This window comes from Drosophila mauritiana, chromosome 3R (assembly GCF_004382145.1).
Source record: "Drosophila mauritiana strain mau12 chromosome 3R, ASM438214v1, whole genome shotgun sequence".
Lineage (NCBI taxonomy): Eukaryota > Metazoa > Arthropoda > Insecta > Diptera > Drosophilidae > Drosophila > Drosophila mauritiana.
The window spans coordinates 7,325,379-7,337,627 of record NC_046670.1 but is presented as its reverse complement, the minus strand read 5'-3'; the positions used below and the strand labels follow the sequence as shown (position 1 = coordinate 7,337,627).

General features: G+C 43.3%; 2 protein-coding genes across 2 annotated transcripts; both read left to right on the top strand.

Annotated features, from left to right (window-relative positions):
* The first annotated feature begins 668 nt into the window (after positions 1-668).
* LOC117144023 (glycine receptor subunit alpha-4) lies at positions 669-4,613 on the top strand. The gene is made up of 5 exons (XM_033308980.1): positions 669-948; positions 2,525-2,612; positions 2,671-3,125; positions 3,251-3,897; positions 3,970-4,613. The coding sequence occupies exons 2-5, from the start codon at positions 2,542-2,544 to the stop codon at positions 4,252-4,254; spliced, it is 1,458 nt and encodes a 485-aa protein (XP_033164871.1). The 5' UTR covers positions 669-948; positions 2,525-2,541; the 3' UTR covers positions 4,255-4,613.
* Positions 4,614-5,956: 1,343 nt separating this feature from the next.
* LOC117144022 (plasminogen) lies at positions 5,957-11,791 on the top strand. The gene is made up of 7 exons (XM_033308979.1): positions 5,957-6,541; positions 9,160-9,246; positions 9,310-10,759; positions 10,823-10,933; positions 10,987-11,299; positions 11,360-11,459; positions 11,521-11,791. The coding sequence occupies exons 1-7, from the start codon at positions 6,499-6,501 to the stop codon at positions 11,577-11,579; spliced, it is 2,163 nt and encodes a 720-aa protein (XP_033164870.1). The 5' UTR covers positions 5,957-6,498; the 3' UTR covers positions 11,580-11,791.
* Positions 11,792-12,249: the final 458 nt, after the last annotated feature.

The following is a 12,249-nucleotide window of genomic DNA, read 5'->3' as shown; positions in this document are numbered from 1 at the left end:
AACTTGTTAAGGGAGGACTAACGAGGAAATTGATTGAAAAATCTCAAAACTAAAGAATACAAGTGCGGACAAAAATGAAAGCTTGAAACAACTGCATGAAAGTTCCCTCGAAATCAACGAGTCGAATCAATAATAGTCATACGTTGCGTCTTGCCATGATGGGAATTGAAGGTCCTGCCCTCCACGTCCTAGGCTGCATCATTGGGTTCTGGGCGCGAAGGGTGAGCCGACAACAATGTCGATGACGACAGAGCCTAGCAGCAGATTATGTAGCAAATGGAGGCAATGCCAAAGTACTCGAGGAAATTATGTTAAGTGACAAACACACAGGCCCATGGCGTTTGCAGCCCTGGTTGGCAAAAGGATATTTGCCTGTCCTATATATAGGCGAAAATGCAAGCAGGCATTGGCGATAGTTCCTTGTTCTCCCCAATATTAAAGACCACGCTCCTGGCGGCTTTCACTTTTGCTTTTCCCCACTGCTCGCAAAAAAAGGACTCACCCACACGTACGGACCCTTATACCAACATCGCGTCAAGCATCCTGCATCCTTCGTTGGTGAACTGTTCGTTCGTGCCTGGCAACGTTTTAAATTCAAATCTGTTCGCCTCCAACTGTCAGTTGTCAGCGAAAGTTTGAACTGCCAAGACGTTCAGATCGGAAGAACTAATTTTCAAAAATAATTCCAGTAAACTGTTAAATGCTGAAGTGTTTCAAATATTCCTTAAAAAATAGAAACCTTCTTTGACAGCTTTAAAAAGCATTAAAATTCTTTCGGGAAGTTTATGAAAACTGGTGTTTTTAATCATGCCATTTGTGGCGTCAAGCTGATGGTTATGTAATCTCTGTGAAGATTCCAGAAATCCAACAGAAATATATTGCTTAGAAAACCAAGCAAAGATTAGTTGACTGAAGAGGAAAGCTATTTCGAATTCATCTAAAAACTGTGTAAGATTCTAAAACCGTGTAAAACATAATAAATAAATAATGTATAAAAGATTTAAGAGTGACATTTTATAGATTAACAATCATTGTACTGGTATTACAAATAATATAATTTATTTATTTTTTTCGTTGGCTTACTTTAATTGATAAATTTATTAATAAAACAATTAAATCGAAATGGTAACAAGTGCTTGAGCAATTTGAAACATTTACTTAAACTAAGTTGTCTTTAAACTTTTAGATTGAAAATATCTATTAATTCCGAAAATCTTTGAAATGAACAATAATTACATTAATATTTAATATTAATATATATTTCTTGCTGATTGAGAGTCAATACAACATTCTTTAATATTATAATATTTAATATTTGAAAAGCGCTTGTAAAGAATTATATAATTTTTCAAGTTTGTCCGTATAATAGAGAACGTTTATACTGTAAATAATTAAGAACATTGAAACATCTTGGTATCGGAATATTCCAAAATAAATTGTGATACTTTAAATACTTTAACTCAATATTTTGAGTTAAGTTTTTTATATTCTTAATCATGTTTTTTTTAAATCTTCCTTAAACATTCTTATACTTTTAATAAAATTATGTTACACTTAGACTATTATAGTGTGTTCTATCAATTTAACTTTTATTCTGATCATCACCCTTTTAAAGCAAATATTTATTGCAGTCTAATTATGAGTTCATTATTTAAAATCGCTGATTCTTTAAGTTGTCCCAATTTGGCGAGAATAAAGAAATCCTCAGACTTGTGCCGCGCCGAGTGCCGTGGCAATTGTCCTTGTCTAATGGGGGCTCTGCAGCATTGGCAGGATTCCTTCATTGCCCGCCTTCTGCGCCGTGTTCGTCATGTGGGATGTGGGCGCACCGCCACGCCCCCCATCCTCGCGGGCGCATGAAAAGGCGCATGGCCACTTAAGGCGCAGTTCGCCCACCGCCCACCGCCTGCCTTCGAGTGGCTTTAATTGTGAATTAAGACGGTATTGTGCAGCGAGGGACTGGGACGACGACAGGTATCGCTGTCTATGTCCTGCGGCCAGGGTTGCCAGGCTGCATTCGGACTCGCTTTCGATGGCTCCCAATGCCGAGGCTATCCATTGTCGACGGCAAATGCCCCATTGTCTCTTGGTCTCGTCCCCTATTTTATTTACTTGGTTAAGCGGCATAATTGTTGCTATTTTCGTGCCAATCGCTCTCGATGCATTGTCAATGCCAGGACGACCCTTCGGAAGCCTTTGATCCTTTCCACCTGATGGCAAGGTCACGGACGAGACCGGAATATATTTTCAAGTTGTTTGCATCGGCGTAGACCCATTGTCACCCATTGGGCAGGAAGAACCCTGAAACTAATACTCATTCTTATTGTAAATAGACTTCAGAAAGGTCTCTTGGAAATTCAATATATACGTAAAAAGGGAACCATAAGAATTCAATCATAATATCTTTAATTGGAATTAGTACAGCTTGTTGATTTGTTAGTGTTGTTGATTAAGGATCTTTATACCACCTTTTATATTAAATCTTCAAAATTACAAATTATATAATAGTATATTTTCGACACAGAAAGAGCTCACATTGAAATGGTGTTCCAAATAATAATCCTGGTGATCTGCACCATCTGCATGAAGCACTACGCCAAAGGGGAGTTTCAGTGAGTATAAGCTCAAAAAACGAACGAATATCGAACTGAAGTTATCCTGCTCATCCAGACAAAGTCTGGCCATAACCGACATCCTGCCCGAGGACATCAAGCGTTACGACAAGATGAGACCGCCGAAGAAAGAGGGTCAGCCGACGATAGTCTACTTTCATGTGACGGTGATGGGTCTGGACTCCATCGATGAGAACTCGATGACTTATGTGGCGGATGTGTTCTTTGCCCAGACGTGGAAGGATCATCGCCTGCGATTGCCGGAGAATATGACACAGGAATACCGCTTGCTGGAGGTGGACTGGCTAAAGAATATGTGGCGTCCGGACTCGTTTTTCAAAAACGCCAAATCGGTGACCTTTCAGACCATGACCATACCCAATCACTACATGTGGCTGTACAAAGATAAGACCATTCTGTACATGGTCAAGCTAACACTGAAGCTGTCCTGCATCATGAATTTCGCCATTTATCCTCATGACACACAGGAGTGCAAGCTGCAAATGGAAAGCCGTAAGATTTCGTTAACTGGTTTTGAACGGTGAATCAGCTGAATAGAAATCGCTGATGCATCATTGCTTTCTACGGATTTTTAGATAATTTAAATTGATAAGATTTAAATTTAAACCTTGTTTTAGTGTCGCACACAACGGATGACTTGATATTCCAGTGGGATCCCACCACGCCCCTTGTGGTGGATGAAAACATCGAGCTGCCGCAGGTGGCCCTCATCCGGAATGAAACGGCGGACTGCACGCAGGTTTATTCCACAGGCAACTTCACCTGCCTGGAGGTGGTGTTCACCCTTAAGCGTCGTTTGGTTTACTACGTTTTCAACACCTACATTCCCACCTGCATGATAGTGATCATGTCCTGGGTATCCTTCTGGATCAAGCCGGAGGCGGCACCAGCCCGTGTGACTCTGGGTGTCACCTCCCTGCTAACGCTTTCCACGCAACACGCCAAATCGCAATCGTCTTTGCCACCTGTTTCCTATCTCAAGGCCGTGGACGCCTTTATGTCCGTTTGCACGGTGTTCGTGTTCATGGCCCTCATGGAGTATTGTCTAATAAACATCGTTCTGAGCGACACGCCCATTCCCAAGCCGATGGCCTATCCACCCAAACCAGTGGCGGGAGATGGAACCAAAAAGGAGGGCGAGGGTGCTCCTCCTGGTGGCAGCAACTCGACGGCCAGCAAGCAGCAAGCCACTATGTTGCCACTGGCCGATGAAAAGATCGAGAAGATTGAGAAGATCTTTGACGAGATGACCAAGAATAGGAGGGTAAGTTGGGAATACTTCAGTTGTAATGCAGTGGCTTCTTGATAAACAACAAATAACTCTGCATACTTTCAGATTGTAACCACCACACGCCGCGTGGTGCGTCCGCCACTGGACGCCGATGGTCCGTGGATTCCGCGCCAGGAGTCGCGGATAATATTGACCCCGACTATCGCCCCGCCGCCACCGCCCCCTCCGCCGGCGGCACCGGAACCGGAACTGCCCAAGCCGAAACTCACACCCGCCCAGGAGCGGCTCAAGCGGGCTATATACATAGATCGGTCCTCGCGCGTCCTTTTTCCCGCGCTCTTCGCCAGTCTGAATGGCATCTACTGGTGTGTGTTCTACGAGTATCTATAAGGACTACGACGACTGTGCCCTGTAAATACTTTCGCTAGCTCTCTGGCACTCCATCCGAGTGTTAAACGTTGATTGTTCGCATATATCGAAACGTGTATCGCAAATTTAATCTTAAGCTTTCACGCACAAGCTTTAAGTCAATGAATTTTAAACATAGATGATTGTTGAACCAGAAATAAGGAAAAATGGGACATATGGAGATATGATTACAGGATAAATTACAAATTATCAATTCAATTCCTAAAATGCTTAAAGTTAATCAAGTGACGTAGTAGCTGATGTAGCCTAAGTGAATTGTAATTTAATGTCTCAAACAAATGCTTTTAATTGTAAATAAATAGAGAATCCATTTAACAATATTTCTGGGTGCTTATATCATTGTAATAAAACTTTGGTACAAAATAATTTGTACCAAAACCCCTCACATTGAAAGCTTTTGCAATACAAAAGCTTAAATTAAGCTCTGCAAAAAGGATTCCTTTATTTAAGTACACCTTATGTGTACTTTTGGTTGGCTTGTCCATTTGCATTACCATTTCTCAGCCGGTTGACTAACCCATTCATTTTTTAGCACCATTTTCTTCTTTTATTTTTACAGTACCAGTTATATGTTTATTTCGCGCTGCTTTTTCTTTTAAAGGTGCCAACATTGGATGGAACAATGGAACTTGCTCGATTTTCTACCGCCTGCAGTCGTCAAACAGCCGCAGGGTGAAGAGAAACAGACTTATGAATACCCAATTAATTATGTTGGTCACACGCTCCACACTTTTGCCTTTTCACGGTCGTTAGTGACGCCCGAGCAAAAACTATGATAGGGTTAAAAAACGAAAACAAAATCTAGCACTTGAGCTAAAGATGTGATGAAGACTACCAGCTGGGAGCTATAGATACATATGTGAGATGGCAGTTGTAGATTAATCCCAAAGCCTTTCAGTTAAGTATTCACCACCATCATATTTCCACTTAAATTTTCTTAATTTTGATGGGTTTCTCCCCCCTATTCAGTGATCAATCAATCATATGGAGCTGTGTGAATATACATATGTATGTCTGCGGCTTAAACATTTGCATTTGAAGTAGGCCAGGCCAAAAGAGTTCGCTGTTCGTTTTGGGGAATCCACACCATGATTCACCCAAAAACCACATCGCACACGGGCCCAGTACTTGATGGAGTGGATTGCATTGGCAGCAGAGGCTTCGAGAGCGGAAAATAAGCTAAGGTTGCGCAAATTGACTACATATTTTGGACTGGGGAATACCTGAGGCCCAGCATTATGTGGGCGTGCTCAATGCAAATTTGCTCAACCTAATGGCAGAGTTGAATGGGTTCGATGAGTTGTTGTTGGTTTTTCAAGGAACGCAAGATGGCTAAGTTGGTCAAATTATAAATTATATACGACAAGGAAAATACCCAATTTAAGTGACTCTGCGAGTGCCCAAAGTCTCACCTCTTGCACACACAATGCCCAAAGTCTGAAGAAAGTAAAAATCCAGCCGACAACCTCACGGCTACCGTCGCGGCTCTTAGCTCCCTCCCCCCTCAACCGCCACCTATTCCCCTTAAAAAACCGAAATGAAAACGAAACGAAATGCTCCATCGGCAATAACAACAGCAAAGGCCAAAGCTGCCTGACAACGACGCCACAAAATGTTATGTTGTTGCTGCTGGCGTGGTGTTGTCTTCGGCTTTTGCATTTTCAGTTTCAATTTCAGTCGAACTCGGGCAGCAGCGGCACACGGAAGCAGCAGACCGCACTCCGCTCCAACTTCGAAAAACCCTTTAAAAGGCCCGAAACAAACGAATCCAATCATAATCCCAACTTCCAATTGGACTGCCAATAAAACGCCTTGCTCGAAACGAACAGGCGTATAAAAAGTGAAATTCGTCCACTTTTCGCAGTCGGTTTCGCAATCTTATCGGGTGTAATAAAAATAAATATTACAAAATTCAATTAAAGCAATTGGCAGCTCGTTAAATCGTTAAAGTTTACACCAAGGCTAAATTGTGTTTCAGCTAAGCCAAGATAACGAAATCTAAAGAAACGTCGCCGCGGCTTAAAACTTTTTAACACTTTCCATTTCGTTCGGAGCCGTTTTCGTTGGGTTCGTCATCGCAGCGGTCGCCTTTCGTCGAGTGTGTTAAATAATAATAGTAAACAAAAAAGTGAACGAAACTACCACATTTTTCGGCAAATGTTCAACGGCTTTGTGAACTGAAAACGGTGACTGCATTTTAAGTTGATGATTGGCAAGATGCAAACGAAGGTGTTACTGCTGTGCCTGGGTTGGTATTCGAAAAAAAAAAAAAAAACAACACATGACTGTCCCCAAAATTAACAGATAATTAACCTACTTTTGGGCATCCCAAGCATTTATTTGGTAACAATTTATCAACCTCTTATGGTTAATTTGTGCTAATGTGCTGCGCAAAATATATCAACGAAAACAAAAGACTTAGGCAACGAACATGCTGTTGCGCATCCGACGAAAGTCCGAATGCAGCTGATGATTGCGGTTTGTTGTTTTTTCTTTCATTTGTGGCTATCTTCACGATTCGTGCAACGTGAGGCAGCTTGCAACTTTCTTTGGCCGCCACTGCCAATAAAACTTCCGCTCGGTGACGTCACAGACGGGTCGAAAACCAGCTGGCATGCAAATCACATAGATAACGCCACCAAGGCCAATCGCATATCTCCCCTGGCCCAAAGAGTACACTTGTGTACGTGTTTCTTGGTATTACCGCAACGCCAGGCTTGACCATTTATTATGCAATAAACAAAATAAAAGAAAGAAAAAACTTGTCAACGCCGCAATTTGTTGGCCGTTTGGTTAGCTTGGCCGTTGCCGGTTGCCAAAACTCCAGGTGGTTTGCCGATTGCCTGACCATGAAGTGTACAATTTTTGAGATTTCTGCTTCGGAAGTTAATGCAGCCGCTGTTTCTTTCGATTTTCCCCGTTTTGTCCCTCTGCGGGGATTAGCTTGTAATTTTCCATCAGCGGCTATTGCAGCGTTGACATTTCAACTGCTTTCTTCGGGATTTTCACTTTCGTTAGCGATGATAGGAAGAAGTGGTAGCTGGAAGTTGACAAAACTCCTGGCCTTGGTTAATTGGATTTATGATTTTGGAGGAATTGATTTAGTAATGTAAAAAAAATTTAGACAAAAATACGATATTCAGTGCTGAAAACTCGGGATCCTCGGCTATCAGATACCCATTGCTCTGCTATTGCGTGACTGTTCTACCGGTTTGTGGGCGGGCGTTAGAATGGGCGTGGCTGAAACATGTCTGAAACAAAGTTGCACAGAAATTGTTCCCAAAGAAGAACACTATGCTTCCTTTCACCTGTTGCATACCTAACAACGAATATAGTATACTCTTTTAGTCAATGAGTAACGGGTATATTTACTTTTTTATTAATATACAAAATCGCTCATCATTCCTAATCACAAATTAGGAAATATTTTTAAACATAAATTAGAATTAAGAATTTTCAATGTGATTTTCACTTTTTTCTCTGAACGGTGTGACATGTTTTTGGGTCAAAATGCACAAAAGTGTGATCAACAATGAACCAAAAAGAGAGCACGTATCCATAACGAATGTGCTTAGTCTGTCTAGGGCCTCCGGGGCATTCACTTTTCCCAAGAAATCATTTCTATATAAGCCCTATAATTGGCCAATATTTCATTGTGTTGAGGCGAGCAGCAACAAAGTGAAGCAGTGCCATTTGGTATGGGCAATTTTATTCCGAGTGAAAGTGGCAAAGTTGCAGTGCACACCTCGAAAAATGTTAATGAGCCGCCTTCGAATCTGGCATAAAAGCAAAACAAGAAAATCAAAATAAAGCAGAAAAAGGCGAAATAAAACCGAAACTATAGCAGCTTAACCCAAATCACCTAAAGATAATCAATTTTGTTTTCCTTCGCTGCGAGGTGAAATCTTTTGGCGACCTTGGCGCCCATTAACTTACATAAAGAATCATCCGGGAGGAAGTTCCTCATCGCGGAGATCTTCTCCTTCCAAAAATGCCAAGTCATTAGGGCAAATGGAGACAAGCCCACCAAAAAACCGAGCAAACCAAGCCCGACGAACCGAGATTATGTCACGGCAGTCAAGCAAAATAAACTCACAACTAAATAAACATTAAACGCTTCAGTTGAACAACGACATACTTTCCCATTAAGGGACAAGGGGAGCGGGGGGAGGAGCGGGGGAGGGGGCGTACCGCAGATGCGTAATGCCAATTTGTGACATTACTCAACCGGCGACAAAGCCGAAAGACTTTGCATAGGACCATTGTTGAGTTGGGTTTGGCCAGCTGGGCACTCGCGGATCTCAAATGCTTCCTGCTTTCAAACTCTATTCCCCAACAGTGCGTTTCATAACTAGCAAGTGCATCAGGCAAATGTATTGAAAGAAAATGGGGTTGTACTTTTCCTTGAATCGGTACATTTCACTGTAACTTAGCTGGCTACATTTTAAATTAGAGGTAACCAATGGCATTTTTTTATACATAAGTTGGTATAACAAAAAATGCAAATTAATAATAATAAATGATTGATTTTACTTGATAACGAAAAGTTCATATTCGTTATCAAGTAAAATCAATAATTTATTAATTAGGCATCCTTATCAAAGCACTTAATATTAAATGGCTGATAATCATTTTTTTAATTAGTATATTTTATTGAAAGTCAGTGTGGGCATTGGATCGCTTAACTAAGCACTTGTAAAGGCAATCAATGTGGTTATCTTTGCGACAGTATGTATATTGCTTACGTAGGCTTATTAGTTGTTTAAGTTACCATGTTTCTAGAAAACCGCATATTTATTGACGTCAAAAGCTAAATTTGTCTTAAAGTAACGAAACTATATCAAATACATTTTATCACCGTTTCAGTACTCTCCTTGGGAACATTTCTGACCGCTCAGGGACAATCGGATGCCGGGAACGATGAGGAGCAGCCACTCCACTTGACCAACGACGGTAAGTGTGATCAAGATGCAGGATGCTGTGCACGGACATTCATAACTTTAACCCTTAAGGCAGCGTCTTTCTTTCAGCCGCATCTGCACGATCGACGACTGGGTCGCCAGTTGAGCGAGGATCTCGCCGAGAGCCAGAGCTCGGCCAGCAGTGTCAGCAGCAGCAGTCAGTCCGGCTCCGCCTACGAGGATGACGATGACGACGTCGAGGGTTCCAGTGAGTACTACGATAGCGACGAGGAACAGTCCGAGGGCAGCAACGAATCCCTGCCTCGTTTGCTCTCGCAATCCACCTTTAATCGCATCTCTGAGACATTGGGAGCGCTCAACCATGTGGGGCACATGCTGGTGGACATAACTCGCGGTGGACAGGATCAGGCCAAAACGGAGGGGGCGGAGAAGAGCGAGGAAACGAGCCAGAACAATAGTCAGTCGGGTGGATCGTCCAGCGCAACCACAAGTGCTTTCAGCACCACCGAAGTGGTTCCCTCTTCCACATCCTCCCCACGAGGAAAATCGGAACAACTGCCAGGAGTCTCCGACAAACTTATGGATCCTCTACCGATTACACTCTCTGCCAATAGTTTACTACCAGCTGGCAAGCCTGCGAATCTTAGTGTTATCCAAGTGGCCACCAAAAGAATCGGTATAGATGACTCTGCTCCCATGTTTGTGGAGAATAAGGAGCTCAAGCTGAAGAAGAAAAAGAAGAAGAATAAGAACAAGCAGAAGGTCAAGAAGCCCAGTGAAGAAGGTGTCCCGGTTCCGGTAGCCCAGGGAGCTCAGCAATCGCAGCAGAAGATCAAGATACCTACTACTCCGCGCACCACAACTACGTCCGCCACGACAGACGCACCTATTACTCTGAGCCCATTGGATCAGTTGGCAGAGGCTAGTGATGAGGCAGGAACCGGGAAAGATGTGGAAAACTACTGCAAGACGCCAAGTGGAAGGCGAGGACGTTGCGAGGATCTCAGCAGTTGTCCCGCTCTGCTGCTGAATCTCAGCAGCTTGAGGGAGTCCCTGTGCTTCAAGAGTCTCTATGTGCCGGGCGTGTGCTGCCCCATTTCCTCATCCTCCACTGTTTTGACCACTCAAAAGCCTCTGAGGCTGACCACTCGTGCCACGACGACCACCAGCACCACCAAGGCCACTCAGCCCACGAAGAAAAGCACCGTTCGACCCACCACGCGCCCCACATCTGGTCTCGTGCTCATTCCCCAGAAGAAACCGCCCACTACTACGACAACCACCACGACGGAGGTGCCTCTGGAGCCGGAGGGTCTGGACGAGATCGGCAACAACATTGTCGATCCCGATGAGTGCGGTCAGCAGGAGTACTCAACTGGTAGGATTGTTGGCGGAGTGGAGGCCCCGAATGGTCAGTGGCCATGGATGGCAGCCATTTTCCTCCATGGACCCAAGCGCACGGAGTTCTGGTGCGGTGGTTCGTTGATTGGCACCAAATATATCCTGACAGCTGCCCATTGCACGCGGGACTCGCGACAGAAACCGTAAGACATAGTGAGTCCTCCATTTGATAGGCACTAATATCTTTTTCTTTCTTTTTCTTCTAGATTTGCTGCTCGACAGTTTACGGTTCGCTTGGGTGACATCGATCTGTCCACTGATGCGGAACCCTCTGATCCCGTGACCTTCGCCGTCAAGGAAGTGCGCACCCATGAGCGGTAGGTTATGGTCCTCCTAATGTGAATAGTATTAGTAACTAGTGTATGCTCAGATTCTCCCGCATTGGTTTCTACAATGACATTGCCATCCTGGTTTTGGATAAGCCCGTGAGGAAATCAAAGTATGTGATCCCTGTCTGCCTGCCAAAGGGAATCAGGATGCCGCCCAAGGAGCGGCTTCCCGGACGTAGAGCCACCGTTGTGGGCTGGGGCACCACCTACTACGGTGGTAAGGAGTCCACCAGCCAACGTCAGGCTGAACTGCCCATCTGGCGGAATGAGGATTGCGACCGCAGTTACTTCCAGCCCATCAACGAGAACTTCATCTGCGCAGGATACTCCGATGGTGGAGTGGATGCTTGTCAGGTGAGTTACTGTAGGAGTTTCCATTCATAGAGGATCAAAACTAATTTAACCTTTTCACAGGGCGACTCTGGCGGTCCTTTGATGATGCGATATGACTCCCACTGGGTTCAACTGGGAGTGGTCTCCTTTGGCAACAAGTGTGGTGAGCCGGGGTATCCAGGTATGTTCCTCTACAGACAGATTACTTTAAAGAGTATTTACTAATTGGTATGCCCATCCAGGTGTCTATACTCGAGTCACTGAATACCTTGACTGGATACGCGATCACACGAGGGATTAATCGCATTCCCGCCGATCCACCGATCCACCTTAGCCGTAACTGTAGCCTAGGTTTAGGTACGCACTAGTCTATGTACTCTTAATGAACCTCCCCTCCTGATTAATGCAGTGTACTATTTATTAACCGCATCCCATCGCCATGATGATTGGCATTTGTTGACTAAATTAATATATATATTATATTTAATTTTGATAAATAAACTGTGTAAACAAAACGTAGAGTGGTTCAAGACACCTGAAATCCCTGATATAATATTAAAGTATCTTAAGCTGCTGTTTTAGATGTGACTTACTAATTAACTGTTTCTTGCTAACTAGTAACAGATCTTACTGGCAGATGGCATTCCTTAGCAAGATTTTATTTAATGATGAGCCTGAATTTATATGGCATATGTCGATTTTAAAGTAATTTTCCATCTATGGTCATAAACTATGCGGTAGTTGGACAAAATTCGCAGTATTATAGAGGTTAAAATCGTTAAATGATCTTACGCAATCAGAAGCCAATGATCCATAGCTAATTGAGTTTGGATAAATAATAGTAATCGATTCAGTTTATTCGAACCGAAGCGTGGGAGTGCCAAACAATAAATTCCAGTTTGTAACTTTTGGAATTACGAGTGTCAATGAAATAAAGTGGGGGGCTATACTTCTATAATTTCGATTAGCTA